This window comes from Osmia lignaria, chromosome 15 (assembly GCF_051020975.1).
Source record: "Osmia lignaria lignaria isolate PbOS001 chromosome 15, iyOsmLign1, whole genome shotgun sequence".
In the NCBI taxonomy this organism is placed as follows: Eukaryota; Metazoa; Arthropoda; class Insecta; order Hymenoptera; family Megachilidae; genus Osmia; species Osmia lignaria.
This window is the reverse complement of record NC_135046.1, coordinates 11,601,195-11,616,977: the sequence shown is the minus strand read 5'-3', so window position 1 is coordinate 11,616,977 and position 15,783 is coordinate 11,601,195. Positions and strand designations below refer to the sequence as shown.

At 31.4% G+C, this 15,783-nt stretch overlaps 3 protein-coding genes across 9 annotated transcripts; 1 reads left to right on the top strand and 2 right to left on the bottom strand.

The window, feature by feature from the left end:
- Positions 1-160: 160 nt before the first annotated feature.
- On the bottom strand, positions 161-8,193 carry LOC117608160 (uncharacterized). Of its 4 annotated transcripts, XR_004582301.2 has the most exons (9): positions 4,669-8,193; positions 4,203-4,606; positions 3,782-3,919; positions 3,579-3,700; positions 3,380-3,504; positions 3,020-3,303; positions 2,769-2,951; positions 2,185-2,687; positions 161-694 (listed from the first exon to the last, which is right to left on the bottom strand). XR_004582301.2 is itself a non-coding variant. In XM_034332825.2 (8 exons), exons 1-8 carry the CDS (start codon positions 8,072-8,074, stop codon positions 2,436-2,438), a joined length of 4,914 nt encoding a protein of 1,637 aa, XP_034188716.2. In that variant the 5' UTR covers positions 8,075-8,193; the 3' UTR covers positions 1,047-2,435. The 4 variants fall into 4 exon arrangements, 3 of the variants coding, with proteins under 3 accessions (XP_034188716.2, XP_034188717.2, XP_034188718.2); XM_034332825.2 differs by lacking the exon at positions 161-694 and having other exon boundaries at positions 1,047-2,687; XM_034332826.2 differs by lacking the exon at positions 161-694 and having other exon boundaries at positions 1,049-2,687; positions 4,203-4,603.
- Positions 8,194-8,762: 569 nt separating this feature from the next.
- Tfb1 (transcription factor B1) lies at positions 8,763-13,855 on the bottom strand. Of its 4 annotated transcripts, none has more exons than XM_034332828.2 (8): positions 13,711-13,855; positions 12,691-12,893; positions 12,278-12,479; positions 12,060-12,216; positions 11,434-11,982; positions 11,030-11,357; positions 10,777-10,952; positions 8,763-10,710 (listed from the first exon to the last, which is right to left on the bottom strand). In XM_034332828.2, exons 1-8 carry the CDS (start codon positions 13,845-13,847, stop codon positions 10,588-10,590), a joined length of 1,875 nt encoding a protein of 624 aa, XP_034188719.1. In that variant the 5' UTR covers positions 13,848-13,855; the 3' UTR covers positions 8,763-10,587. The 4 variants fall into 4 exon arrangements, with proteins under 4 accessions (XP_034188719.1, XP_034188720.1, XP_034188721.1 ...); XM_034332829.2 differs by having other exon boundaries at positions 12,691-12,872; XM_034332830.2 differs by having other exon boundaries at positions 13,592-13,853.
- A 468-nt stretch (positions 13,856-14,323) lies between these two features.
- LOC117608392 (uncharacterized) lies at positions 14,324-15,776 on the top strand. Its single transcript, XM_034333442.2, has 5 exons — positions 14,324-14,589; positions 14,661-14,842; positions 14,904-15,097; positions 15,169-15,421; positions 15,496-15,776. Exons 1-5 carry the CDS (start codon positions 14,583-14,585, stop codon positions 15,622-15,624), a joined length of 765 nt encoding a protein of 254 aa, XP_034189333.1. The 5' UTR covers positions 14,324-14,582; the 3' UTR covers positions 15,625-15,776.
- Positions 15,777-15,783: the final 7 nt, after the last annotated feature.

The following is a 15,783-nucleotide window of genomic DNA, read 5'->3' as shown; positions in this document are numbered from 1 at the left end:
TAAATCTTGATAACAGAAATACTGTAATTTTATAATTAAAAAACTATACTTAATCTTCACTATGATTAAAAAAGTAATAAGTTTACAATTGAACAAGTAAACATACATTTTTGTTTCTAAAAAAAATATAGTATAACAATATTATTGACTTCTATAATGTCAGAAATAACAATTTCAAGCTAGTGCTATACACAGTATTTCAACTTATAATATTCGTATTATTTTCACTCAAATAAATGATCAATAACATAATTATAATGAATTTACGACTAGAATAAATCCAAATTGTTAACTAAATCGAATACATATATATAGCACTGGCTTTCTTTTATTAATATGAAGTATTGCATGGCACGTTTACCAAAAACAAAATGTCTTGTAACTGGATACTTTCCTTTATTGTTACTGCGTCAGTGACCAAATGCCCGCATTTTTAGGTTTCAAGTTCATAGTTTCTTGAAATAATTTATTTTACAACTCGGTAATCCGATAGTGATCGCTAATACAATGATATTGTAATTATATCAAAGATGTTTAAAGCTCTACGGCTTCATTATAGCAGTCACCTGTCCTTACTATTATATTTTTATAATTTACAAATATAATTTGATATATCGTCTTTGAAAAATACATTCGCGCCATACACGCATATCACCACTCTTGTTTTTAGAGAACACCTTCTTTCTTAACAAATCTAAAAACAGATTAAAAACTTATAAAACTTAAGATTTAAACAATAATAATAATAATAATAATAATAATTATAATGAGGACGATCATAAAAATTGTTATAACATAATAATATGAATGTGATTTAAAACATATTAGCAAATATTACTCTATTAGTTAAAAGGTTTTCATCACTTATTGGAAGGTACAGAAGCGTTTTAATTACAAAACGTGTCAAATTGTTAAAATTTACAAAACGTTTATAACAAAATCAAATGCTTTCCTTACAAAATGAAAATTTATTGAAATAATTAAATTGCATAAACCGTATTGCAAATTGTAGACACTTTCAAATTAGAAAAGCAAGCCTTTGATTCAATTTAAACAAGTATTTTTTTATTAATATTTGTTCTAGTACTTATTTATTCATGTGAAGGATTTGAAAAGGAAAATATGACATCAACCCTAATAATAGAGAAAATAGTAAAAACTTTAATTTTGTTCAGAAGATCAAAACCTTAAGCACTGATATTATGAGATTTTTTTATGAAAATAGATACACTTTCTTATGCAACATTCATTCATACTTCATATACAAATACATATGTTATTAAAGTCATAAGATTATTCACAAAAATAAATGTTCTGAAGTCATGGTAATAGTTGACGTATTACAAAATGAGAATGCTGAAATTGCTTTAAGTTATTTATACATATTTTAACGTGGAAGAATTTCAAAACTTAGTATTAAATCATTAGGTTATTGCAATGGAAGAATACATTTAGTTAATGCAGATGGCATCCCAAAACATGAATGGAAAATGCATAAAAAAATATTTTTAATTTTATAAAAATTTACGTACAGATGTTCTGTAAGATTTCTATTGTTTCTCTATAAAAGAACGATACATATTTTCAAAATATTGCATTTACCGTAAAGTGTTTTTATTTAAAAGAATAAAAAAACAGAAATGCTATTTTGGAACACTTCTGAATATTTTTAACGTATTTTATACGGTGTAAATTTTAGTTATATGCCTATATACAAATTAACATGAGCATAAATATTGTTTACATTTCTTAAATCATTAAAAAAGGTAGATGTAAGCTAAAAAGGAAATGCATAATGAATTTCAAAATTACAATTAGAGGAACAAACAGCATAATATTTCTGCATTTTGCAGAGAACAAACCTTCATGGCTTTAAAGAATGTGATGTATGTAAATATGTTACAGAAGGTCGCGACGTATAATACGTCATATCACTTTGTATATTTTATCCTAAAATCATTTGTCTTTCGTACTTTTTCAGATCTTAACATATCAGACCTCGATATCATGTAAGATTATCACGATACAAATGCTACAACTAAATGTTTATACACACAAACATTTGTAAATCTCTATTATTATGCTACTACAATGGCAAAGTTTGGGCTCATTTCTAATTTATACGCGGGGGAGAATATTTTACATAATGTCTGGTGTTTATACGTTAATCATTTTCTTACTTACCTCTCTGTCCACTACTTCTTATCACTATAACTATAGTTTCTTGATTACACATTAACATTAACTTCACCATTCGGCACAGCATGTAGTATTAACTCAAATTAAATATTTACCATCCTCAAAATACAATATTCAATCGTTTGGTCTGGAGACTGGTATTAACTTTTATATTCATAAAATCGATATATCACTAAACCTTTTAATGGTCTTGAGACATTGTACATAAAACAGAACCAATGATCATTGTAGCACCACTAAGATGGTATACTGCCCATTTGCACATTGCAAGACACTGTTTCAGAACTATCTTCAATTTTCTGCGTAGGCACCTGTGAATCGGAAATATTAGCAGTCGTTTTAGTTGCTTCCATTGTTGAAACATTTTCAATTGTTTCCTCCGTATTATTTAATAAAGAAGATGAAGTAGATTTTGAACTTGATTTCGTTTTACTTTGTTGTTCCAGATTATCTATCTCTGCCCAGATAGTCCTAACTTCCTTAAACAACTGGAACATAATTTTTTTTATTGTATTAATCATAAAAAGTTTGCAGAATATAAATGTTTTAAAAATACGTTTACTACTTACCTGATTTAGCCATACTTCATCCGCTAGGAGTTCGTTTAATATTATCGTGGTATCTTTATGTGGATCCGCAACTCTTTTATCTGCTACTCTTCTTGCACATTCCAAAAACATTAAATATTTTTGATGTGCTACTTTATTATACAGAGCGACTTTTGCTTGACATATTCGACATAATAAAAAATCCTAAAAATCAAACGGTTAACTCAATTATAAAAATAATTTATTACACAGTAATCAACGAATTTAAATACCTTTTCTTGAGGTACTCTTGGATCAGGCGGAGAGCCTTCTAATGTAGTTACGTTATATGGTTGACCGTACAATAATACTCTGGCATGAATGTTAGGCTGCTGGCAACCGGCGCACGATTTTCCTTTATATTCTGCGAATGGTAAATCCTTAAGAACATTAAGGCATGGCCAAGTTGATATTGCATTTATAACATTTGGTCGCCATTTTGTTGTTGATAAAAGACGTTGTTTCCTATCTTCTGTTACTTCGTCTACAGTTTTAACATTTGATAAGAAATAATCATCTGGCAGAAATGAAAATAATTAGATTAGTAACAAGATTTATATGCAAAAATGTATTCGATTGGATATAAATGATACCTTGTTCTTGAAATATTTCTGTAAGAAAATTAGAATCCAAAGCTTGTGAGATCAATGTTTGTATATATACCTCAAAATTATCTCGATATTTTTGGGTGTCTTTCATAGACTTATCAATACATTCCCTAAAAAGTAAAGAAATGCGATAACCTTTTTTTAAATTTAATCTATTTGTTAAGTTTTATTAAGATAGACCTACTTATTATTAATAATCATTTCATCTTTTAAGAACTCTACTATGGTTTCCGTCTTTCCTTGTTGCCAAAACTTTACTGGAACCTGTTGATATATGTGTCGATTTTGTGGTGCCCAACCCGAGTACTGGGAACGTAATTGATATATTAATATATTGAAATAAAATAATAGGAATTTCATAAAAAAAAAAAGTATTTTATTTATTACCGTCGATATGTTTCTATATAAGGTTTTTCCATTGGACTTAAATGGTTCATACTTTTGAAGCAATGTTTTGCCATCTATTCTCCACAGTGCAGGATATTCTTCATTTAGGTCTGCTTTGATAACAACAAATTCTCCAGACTGAAAAACACACAACAATGATGTGTTTATATTATAAAATAAACTACAATCGAACTAAGCAATTAATAGTAAACAGAATATTAATGAGATGTTTAAAAAATAGTATTTATTACATTCTATTGATATACTGTTTTATAAGATTACATTTATAAGAAAATTACCACGTCTTCTAAATTATCCTCCGAGTGCTGCATGCAAGATATGAACAAGATATGAACACACAGCAACGTACACATACAAATATTACTTGAAATCAATATAACGTGCCAATTAAATGGTATACCTTAAATGGTGAAATATCAATGTCTTCGTCGCTGATAGATGCTAAAAGTTTTTCATCTATTTTACAAGATAACTTTCCAGTAACACCGGAACCTTTAGATGTCTCGTTTCTTTTCCTACTCGACTTCTTTGATACAACATCACTAGTGTAATCAGCTTCTTCTATAATTCTTCTGCTCTTTTTAGTAATAACGGGTCTCCCACGTTTTTTCTTCTTTTCCTCTTCATCCCCAACCAATTTTACAGCAGGCGTCCAAGCAGGATCCGAATCAGAATCACCCTGTTCTTCGTCATTATCAAAGTAATCTATACCCTGTTGTCGATCTAGAAATTGTTTTACCGAAGTTTTTTCCTTTGCTTTTCTTCTAGATGTTTCACGCCTTGGAGGTAAAAGTAAAGGATCTACTGTAACAAAAATGTATTCGATTATCACGATAAAAAAAAGAGAAGATATACGTATACATTACCTTCTTCATACTTTTTTGAAGCTTTCCCCGTTGAAGCTGCTTCCGCCGCTGCTGCGGCTGCTCTTCTTTTTCTATCCGTTGGTCCTCCGGGTTTAATTGGTCTTCCTTTCTTAGGCTTACCTTCCGTTAGTTTTGTAATCGGCGATTCCATCGTGTTAGATGTACTTGTATTTGTCGTCTTTTTGTCTTTTTTAGGAGGAAATAGAAAATCATCGTCACTAGTGAATCCATCATCGCTTGAATCAAAATTTTGTTTTTTCCGTTCTTTTGGCAAAGGAAAATATCTTGGGTCATTAGCATAATCAATTACTGGAGTTTCTTTAGGGGCCGGTGGCTTTTCTGGTTGTGTCTTTAATGTTTCCCCATTTATCGAACCCTCTATAGGTTTATTAGCGTCTACTGGGATATAAGGTTTCGACCTGCTCCAAGATGCTTTCCTCCCACCACGAATTGCAGGTGGAGGCGATGGTTCCCTTTCGCCTTGCAAAAATTTCAAATAACTTGTCATAAATCCCGAATTAGGATCTTTATTAGGTCGCTTGAAGTCTTTACTTAACGAATTTATAGTCTGAATCGGTTGTTGATTCTGCTGTAAAAACCTTAACTCTTCTTCGATATTAGGAACAATTACTTTAGGTTGATCATCTCTTACTTCTTGATTATAACTAGCATTTTGATTTGTTGTATTTTCGCCAAAAGCAATTGGCGTAATTTCAACGGAAGATTGAAACTCGTGCGGATGATGGTGACTCGGAGGAATATGAAAAGCAGGAAAATATGGAATAGGTGGTGGAGCGTGATGATGAGGAACCATTAAAGACTGGTGTTGATGTGCCGGTGTACCAACAAAATTACTTGAATGGTGCAAAGTTGATTGCGAACTAAAAGCACCCGATGCACCAGGAAACATTTTAGCAGGTGGCGGAGGTAAATTCCATCTTTCGAAATCAAAGTAACCGTTCTGTTGTTGCTGATTTGCGTTATGATGAGCGGGCGGTGGTATCCTACTTAAATATTCCGTCATCGTCGTTGTCGCTCCAGTTGTTTCATTTAAAGTGCTGTGTCCACTTTTCTCCAAACTTTTCCTTTTCTTATTGACAGTCTCCACTTTACGTCGATCTTCCACGTGCTTCTGTTGTTCAGGCGGAGTAACAGAAACAGCAGCTTGTTGTTGCTGTTGCTGTTGTTGTTGTTGTTGTTGCTGCTGCTGCTGTACTTGACAAGAGCCTTGTTGTAAAGTTTGCAAATTCTTCACTATACTCATAGGATCTCCTCTACAACTGCTCAAATCTTGTAAAGTTACTTGGTTGGATTCAAAATATATTTGTTGTCTATCAGAAACATTTAATACTCGTTGTACTTGTTGAACCGGCAAATTTTGAGGATTTACATCAGCAGTTCCACCGGTATATAATGTAACAGAAAATTTTCTATTAGCGTTTGGTTGTCGATTATCGTTTTCCCAGCATACCTGCTTTTGTGTTTGGGAAAAATCTTGTTGTTGCCTATCATAATTTTTACTATCTGTATTATAATTTGACTTATTTTCAGTATTACCCAGAGCCCTCGTAATTACCGACGAATAAACAACTTGTCCTTGAGATGCTGGTCGTGGCACGGTCACGTCCAACGGTGATGGCGGTGTAACTTGTTGTTGTACAGTACCTTTGTACTGTGGCCCACTTACACATTGATTTCCATTCTCCGTGTGTTGTTGTAAAGGCGAAGGGGAAGAAGATATTGTAGCCATTGGGCTATTATACATAGGGTAAGCAGGACTTGGAACATGTCCTAATGGACTTGCTTGTGAATGTGCCTGCAGTGGACTTGGTCTTCTAGGTACAACAACACCACAATCAGGTCCATTCTGGGTGGAATTATTAGAAGAATAAGCAGAATCGTTAGAAGTTGCAGATTTTGATCGCCCTGGATGATGATATTCAGAGTCACTAGCAGTTCCTGTGAGGTAATGCCTATATGATGTTTGCTGCTGCTGCTGCTGCTGTTGATTTAAAACATGAAACTGTTGCTGTTGTTGTTGTTGCTGCTGCTGTTGTTGGGCTTGTTGAGGATGAGTCTGTAAGTTACTGTTTGACTGAGTCCTTTGATTATTACCAAGTTTTCCACTAGCATTTGTACACGTTGTATTATTTCCAGCAGTGTAGTTTAAGCCACGCGAATCCATGATAGAAAAACTAATAGGAGACGATTGGGTATTATCATGCGATGCTTGTTCATTTTGTCTATGCTCATTATGAGTACTTAATTCCGGATATATTTTTGTCTGTGCTTTAGTTTGAATACTTTGCTGAGACGTGGAAATTGCTTTATTTGGCGGTGAAGCAAAATTTCGCGTCGACTGTTTATCTTGACCTTGTGAAGGCACAGATCTGACAGACGTATTTAAAAATATAGTAGTTGATGTAACCGACCGAGCAGGTGGTTGAGGAATTCTGTATTCTTTACTGACTGTATTGTTTGGAGTTGAAACGATACACGATTGTTGATGTTGAAGAGAAGGTTGCACCTTTCCATTAGGAGTTTGATTTCCATTACCAGCTGAATAATTATTTGTCAATGTATCAGAATTAAACGTAGTAGGTACTTGTTGAAAGAATGTTTGATTGCTGTTTGCTTGAGATGTAGAAACCACTGATTTGACACTAACTGTTGGTGACTGAGGTCTCATATTCATTGTTTTCTTGCTATCCGGATAACTAGATGATTTATATTCAGAAGATGCGGGCAATTGTGAATTTAAATTATTTATAGTTTGCGTTGTGGGAAAATGAGAATTAAACGTATTTTCATAAACTCCGCTAGTTGGTTTTGTAGTAGACGATGGTCCTGGCGACGATGGAACAACAGTTTCATGAGGTAAAATACCAAATGGGCTGGGTAATTGTGCATTATTTTGATGAGTCCAAGCTAATGTAGATGTTGTAGGTGAGGTAGCTGCACCCTGATGTTCAAAATATGTTGACTGGTGTGCTGAACTATAATTCTCCCTTAATACAGGGATATCAGACTCTGTTGTGGTATTCTGTTTTGTTACAGCTACTACTTGTGCTTGAGCAAGAGCTTGCCTATGTTGAGTAACATAATGTGCTTGTTTAGAATTAGAAGGATGAAACAAAGGTGAGAATACATCGTAACCCACAGGGGGTGGAGATAGAAACCCCCCTGGGTTAAATGGAGACGGCTGACCCGCCAGAGTTGCTGTTGTATGGGCTGCTTGTAAAAGTAACTGTGACGTTGTTGAAGGAACTGCTTGGGTAGCAGTTGTTGCTAAGTGATGAGATACAAAATCACTGTTTGTGCTTGAAGTTGTTGATTGAAATGTACTTGTTCCGGTACTTAAAGCAAGACGATTATACGATGTATACCATGGACGAACGGGATCCATTACCCAAGCTTGGCACAGCAGTGCCTAGCCTGCTTGGTCCGCGTACAGCAGGCTTTTGTGTGTATAAATATTACACATATACTCTTCGATATTCATAACATCATTTTTTGATAAAACCTTTTCACATCCATTTCTTGTGTATCAGTATAAAAAAACTTCACTAAAAACTTGTTTATTGTATATATGGTCTATGAAGTTTTATCCAATAGTTAGGACTAACAATATGATACAATAATTCTTCCATCTTAGTCTGAAAAAATAAATAACTTTTATATGTTATATGAGCATAAATATAATAGGAATTATAAAGTTTATATGTATTAAATGAAATAAACTCTAAACATAAGAAAACAATTTTATAAAATTATCAATGATTAAGAAAGAAATATTTAATGTAAATCTATCTAAATACTATTACAATATCATTTAGTAAACAAATTGACATATATGTTTGTACATCATAACAACTAGTGTATTGTCTACAACTTATAATTTTTACTTATTCAATTGATATATCTAATTAAAAGAAATATAAAAAATGAAATTACAATTGTAGTACAATAAGAAAATACTCACATTTTTCGTAAAAGCCTTAATGTAATACACAACACAATTGTGTGTTATCAAAGATAGTAATGAAACTTGCGTGCTTCGATATATTGCACGACGTTCACTGTTTAAAAGTTGTATAAACAACAATTTGTGTAAAGAACAATTAATAATAAATGTGCGACGTTTTTGAAGAACTGAAGAAAACCCAGTGTAGCGTCTTTGCATGTCCTACTGTACTAGAGTCCTTAAATGTTTTATACGTACAGAATAGCTCTTTATCAGAGGTAACAAAATCGCCACATCCTTTATCAAAAACAAACGTTGAGACGAGAATTTTACCTTCAATCATAAACAGCCATATGTCTTGGCTAACAATTACATTTACCGGTGTATAAGATATAATGTCTTGCCGAATAACACAATAAATATGGCTACACAAACTTGGCCAATGCACGACATACGATCGGCTGGCACCGTGATTCCGCTCACATGATTTAATCATCCGAAAGAAAGTGTACATTCCGGATATATCCTAGACTCCGGTACTCGCACATACACCGCGGCAAGTTAACTTCGCATGGACTCATTTATCGCGGGGAATCGAACAATGTTACCCCGTAGTGCCCATTATAGGCCGCCATTTTGAACAAAATCAACAATCATCTACGCCATCTAGCGATCGCAAATTAGAGAAAGTGTTCAACAGGCGGGATTTTTCAATAAAATTAATATATAAATCGAATAAATTGATTCTTTACTTTCGATAATAAAATGTAATCCCTTTTTGAAAATTACATTTTACAGTTTTAGCAATGTTAAGAAAATTCATTACAAGGATATCATTAATTAAATACTTATATTCACAATAATAACATTTATTTAATGATAATGTAAGAATATATTTATAATCGTTATCATAGTAATAATTATAGTGCAATTTGCGAGTATGATGATCACTGAGTTTTGTTACTGATTGAAGTAGTTATCACTCATTTTAATAACTGCCAAATTATTGCTACTGTAAGGAAAGTGAGTAGGCAGTTTGTGTTGCCAATTATTATATCTGACAGTATAAAAACAAAAAGTAGCATTCAATACTTAAGACACTTAGTATATCGCAAATATCGTTAAAAGTATCTTGATGCCACTGTGTATTGAATTTATACGAGTTTTTCCAGTAAAATTTATGATTTCGTAACAATACAATTTACATTTTCGGAATTGTATAAAACGCGCTCTTGACTTTTATAATAAATATGCCACAAAAGAGAACCTTTGTTATATTCTAATTCTATTGAAATGAGTACAAAATATTTAGATTTAAGAAAGAAAAATTCAAAGCAATAAAATCTATAAATAAGCTTAATGATACAGTGACGGTATCACAGCTACTTTGATATCGTACAGTATTTAGATAATTCTTTTTACATACATTTCTCTAAATAATTGCATTTTACAAACCTTAATATCTTATACGCAACCATAGCTTCTTTAAAAAAAATTTATAAATATTCCACGTTTTATATCTTTTATAATAATCATAAAGTTAAATTCTTTGAGTTTTTTCAAAATCTAATCTTGGTAATAGTAATCTATTAATGTAAGACATGCAACATGATACATAATAGTCTACAAAAAGTAAATAAATAAAGTATAAACTAGGTTACGAAAATAATAATGAAATATTTTTTTTTTTACGAATGAACTCAAATAACACGCTAATGAAAATTTTAAAACAATAATAAACATGATTATGTAAGAATAAATTAACAATATGTGGCAGCACAGGATGCATGACACGATTCAGCTTTGGTTTTTGTGAAATACACCCATATTAATCCCTAATCACGGTAACATTACAAAATGCAATATATATATATATATACACATATATATAAGATGATCAATATTGCTCTGCATTATTTATGTTATTTTCAATTGTACGATAAGTTATTCAATGGCTACCTCATTTGCATTTTACGTTGCTGCCAAACTGCGAATTTTCGGTATGCTGTATTTAATAATTGATTTAAATGACTTGTTAAGTGTTGACTAACAGCAGAGAACTCTCGTTGAACGCGATCCTAAAAAAGTAAAAAGTTCAAAATAGTGTAAATAACTTAATGTACAATTTAAATAACAAAACTTACTTCAAAAGGTTTAAGTTTTGCCGAATGAAATCTACGTAAAGCTTCGTGCATTCTAATTGCTTTTTCTTCAAGCTGCGGAGTTGTAGGTGGAAAGCTACGCCAAAAATGCCTTAAAAGTTCACATGTACATACATATACATTACGTAATTCTTTTTCTAAATCCTTTGGTATCAATTCTGCAATCCAAGTAAATAGTGCGTTACATGTGTGAAATCTTTTAATTACTTTTTTTAGCACAATACGCTGTACATACGTCCAAGACTTTCTTCTCTAAAACCTTTCATTAAAGAACCACCTGGAGTTAATTCCCCTAAAGCTGAGACTGCAGCAGCCGGACTAACTAATGATGTCGCCAATTGTCTTGGTATACTATTTCCTGATAACCAACCAGTTGCTTCTTTTCTTAATTGATTTAGCGTTATAAGAAGTTCTTCAGACGTTGGTTCTGTATTACCATATCCTGGTATTGGACCATGCAAATACCTATCTATATGTGTCAAATTTAATGGTGCACTATTATTTGTGTTCGTGTCGCAAGCGGTGTCGAGATCATCATAAATTAATTTCTCTTGTATTCTAAGCTGAAAGAAAACACATAAATGTTATTAATAAATTTGCTACTTTAAATATAAATCTAATTGCATACTTCAAGTTTACTTTTTTAGTCTTTGGTCGTTCGTCTAATTGATTAGAGTGCACTGTTGTAGTTTTACTTGCTGACGGTGCTGATCCATTTAATTGCGGTTGAGCGGATTGCGTAGGTTGTTTGGCAGTGCTTGCTTTCAAAACCATAATGCTGTGTTGATTAAATCTTTTGATCATACTTTGATGTACAATATTTCCAGAAACTTTGTCTGATTTACTGGGTCCATTCCCATAATTTTCATCTAGACTTTGATCTTCAAAAGAAGTTATATCCACCAAGGGGTCATCAATTCCTGTCTGAATATCCTTCTTAAGTTCTTGATCATCTATTTTGGCACATTCGGTAAAAAGATCCTTGGTCCCTGCATTGATACGATCTCGATGAAAATAATGCGATTGAAAGAACTTCGTCCAAAAATCGGATTCAGACATTTTATGAGGCACATTTTCTTGATGTTTTCTCTTTACTGCTGGATAAGTTTTAAATATGCATTCTATTATGTCAACAGTTAAATTATATTTCAATCCATTACAACCATCAGTTTGTGGTTTTATATCAGCCTGAGGATAATACAATTAATTGTTAATATATCTTGTTTTAAGTTACCTATCGGTAGTTTATTAATATAAATTCTCACCAAGAAAGCACTATTAACTCCTATTTCTTGTCTTTGACTTTTTTTAGCTTGGGTATACTCTGCAGCATGCTGTGACCAAAATTCTTCAGATGAAATGACTTGTGTTATAACTAAATCTCTGTACAACTGAAGTAGTACAGGATTTTCTTGAAGCATTCTGGTAAATAATATTGTATTATAATAAAAGGAAATCATTAAAATATTATCTAAAATATTACCTATTTTTTTCTTCTAACTCTTTGTTCACTTTTCTTTTAAATTTTGGTAGTAACTGTTGAAGTAATTCTTTTACATCATCACGGTCTTTAATTTGTGCCTCTTGTCCATTCCTATTTACAAAATGAAAAGTAGACGATGAACCATCGTGTAATACAACTTGTAGCTGTATTTTTGATTTTCCTTCTGGTGAAATTTTTTGCACTAGAAAAAAAAAGCATAATATTATTATCCTAAAAAATATATTTATAAATATATGTTCAATACGAATTAATAATCAACAACAAATCAAACTATAAAATTAATTAAAATGATACATTATTATATCAGAATTAGAAAATGTAGCGAATATAAGTTTTCCATGATAACTTCTTTTTATTAAACATTATTCTAGCTATTACACTAATTTCCTTACACTTAATATCGGCATATTTGTGACTGACAGATACAGTATCTCTGTTATCGAGCATCCAAGCAATTCTTTCATTCATCACATACAAAGTGCCATCTCCTTTCTTATAACGGACTTGTCCTACTTGCATTAGCACATCTTCTGATGATGTAGTCATGGTGGATGTAGTATATAATACAATTCTTCTAAAAATAATAAATATAATCCTAAAACATACAATATTTAAAGGTATAATATAAATTAGAACAAATGTTCATTATATAAATTTTGTATAAATAAATAAACTGAATACATAAACAATTTTATTTCTCAGTTAGAGAAAGAACATTTTTTCTATAAACTTTGATATTTAATTGTTACACCATTATCATGCAATATTAGTAATCCGTTTTTACAAAACTATTAGCATTAGAAACAGACATTATAAATACACTTAACATAAACATTATATTTTTCAATCCTCGAACGAATAATTGATTTACGTAATTATAAGAAATTAGCTTATTTTTAAAGACATTATAACGATGGTTATCAACGATTATAATAATAAAACTTTTATTAATGAAAAATCAGAACAACCAAGACTTTTCGATTTCAAACTTTTTCAACTTTATTTGTATTTACAATCTCCGTATAAATGAAAAAAAGAAAAAATGTTTAAAATACACAATTTCAGGTGAAATATAGCGATATACAGAAATTACGATTTATTTGTCACCGTGCGTCCTTGAATACTACATTAAAACGTAATGACTTAAAGAGATCTTCATTAATAATATTTCGTAATACAAAGTTATACAAAGTCCAATTTAGTTTCGTAAACAATGAGATCTCGGAACACGTAGAAGAAATGCTAACTCTACATTGCAGACTAAACACTGATACGATATTGCTTGCAACTCACTTTTTGATTCATTAATTATAGTTATCGACACAGAAAATGCTTTTCGTATAGTTTAAGGCACAGAGCGCGTAATTTTTAATCGTGGGAATAGGAAATCTAATTACAATAGGTCCATTTACCGGTGATAAAGTGCGAAAAACCGTGGAACAATGCAGAAGCCCGTTGGGCGGCACGGCCATGTGCAGAAACACACATCAGCGGACGCATCGCGAAGCAAAGACGGCTGCGAACGGACCGTCGGTACGAACAGTACCATCGACCTGCTGAGACTACCGCACTCTGTTGTTCGACTCAACTTCCCTCCAATTTCCTGTTGTAAAAACATTCCTTTTTCCTTTTTTCCATTTTTTTTCTTAATCATTTAACCTGTTAATACGTTATATAATTATTTACCTAGATCCAGAATTATTACCACGATGTCTCGTAACAGAAAATGATACATTTTTTCACGAAAGTTGTGAATTTGATTAAAACAGCGCTAGTTATATCTCTGTGATTCAAATAAGCATGCGTAGTTGTATGAGGGCGCTGAAACGCAACAGATTTTAATACGTATTAACAACTACTTACTATTCTTTATTGTATCATCATATTCTACTAAAGAATTTAAAATAAATTTAACTAAATAGATACTAAAAATGATTTAAAATGTTTGTGGAAGAAAGGAAATAGTAAGTTGTTTTGATTGAGTACATACAAATTTATTTAGGAAAAGATGCCCCCCTCCCCTCCCTTTTTTAATTTCGAAGAATTGTTTTTCAATTATATGATTTACAGTTCAAAAATTATTAAATGTATATGATTTTATTGTAAATTTAAATGCCGTGTAATGCTGTTTGTACCTTACTACTGACGTATTTAGTCTGTATACTTTGAAGTTATCTGCAAAACAGAGAGGTATTATTGATAAAATATAAGAGCATTACTGGAAGACTGGACGAATATGTTATTATATTTATGAAAAAAAAGAAATAAATCTAAATTAAGGAAAATGGAAGGTATAAATTATTTGTAGATAAGAAATCATAATAAATATCAAATTACAAATTTATATTGTGTCTGTAAACAGAATTTCAGTATGTGCTACAAAAACAGGAAAAGCATAAAATATGTTTTGGATCAGGATGTCCTCGTGATACTTCAAAAAAGGGCATGAATGCATTTATGAAATGTTATACATTAGAAGATCATCCAAATGTAGCACCAAATTTGTATAATGTTTTGCATTCATTTAAAGCAGTTAAGACTAAGGTATAATTCATTGTTGCACATTATGATCAATAATAAGTTTGAATAATATATTTTGTTCTAGCCCTGTTCTCATAGCATTAGTAGAAAGGGTTACAGTGGTATTGCCAGATTTGATAACAAAATTATGCTCAAAGATACTAATCCATCACCACTTGATTACAATATTTTTAGGTTTCCTAAACAAGTGACCAAATCAAAATATCCATTTAACTCTAGCAGTAAAAGGCAAAGAATATTCGGCAGTTCAGTCCCAGGGTATAATAGTAAACTAAATTAGCTATAATAAATTATTTGAGCCAAATAAACTTATTTTAAATATATTGTAGGCCAGGAATGTATGTTAGCATTAAAGAACAAGATAATAAATTTGAACACAGTTTTGGCGGTAAAACGAAAATGAAACTTGGTGTAGATTTAAAATGTTGTAGTAAAAACACAGATATTTGTAAAGTATGCAACAAAAAATTACTAGGCGATTATTGGCATTTGAAAAATAAAATATTTTTATGTAAATTATGTATGAATAAAGAGTACGAAAGACAAACAAAATACAAGAGAAAAGAACTAAAACAATTTCGCGTAAGATTTTTGTACATGAGCATATACGTGACAACACAGAAAGAAGTATTTATTTCAATATTTATTTATTTTAGAAAATACGAGATTGTTCAAATATACATCGACATGAAAATACAACTGCAAAAATATGGTTGATGCATCCTACAGTTATTGCGAAGTGGATACGTAGAGAGGCCTACCTTTCTACTTATTTAAAAGGATAAAAATATAGCATGGTGTTTAACAGCATAGCATGATAGACAAAATTTAATTTTAATGTTTATTTTTCTTACACGTTAATACAACTATTTATGTACCGAATGTTTTTTAGATAAAGTTCAGTCATTGCTGCAAATCCATGTTTATTCCTATATACAAAAATT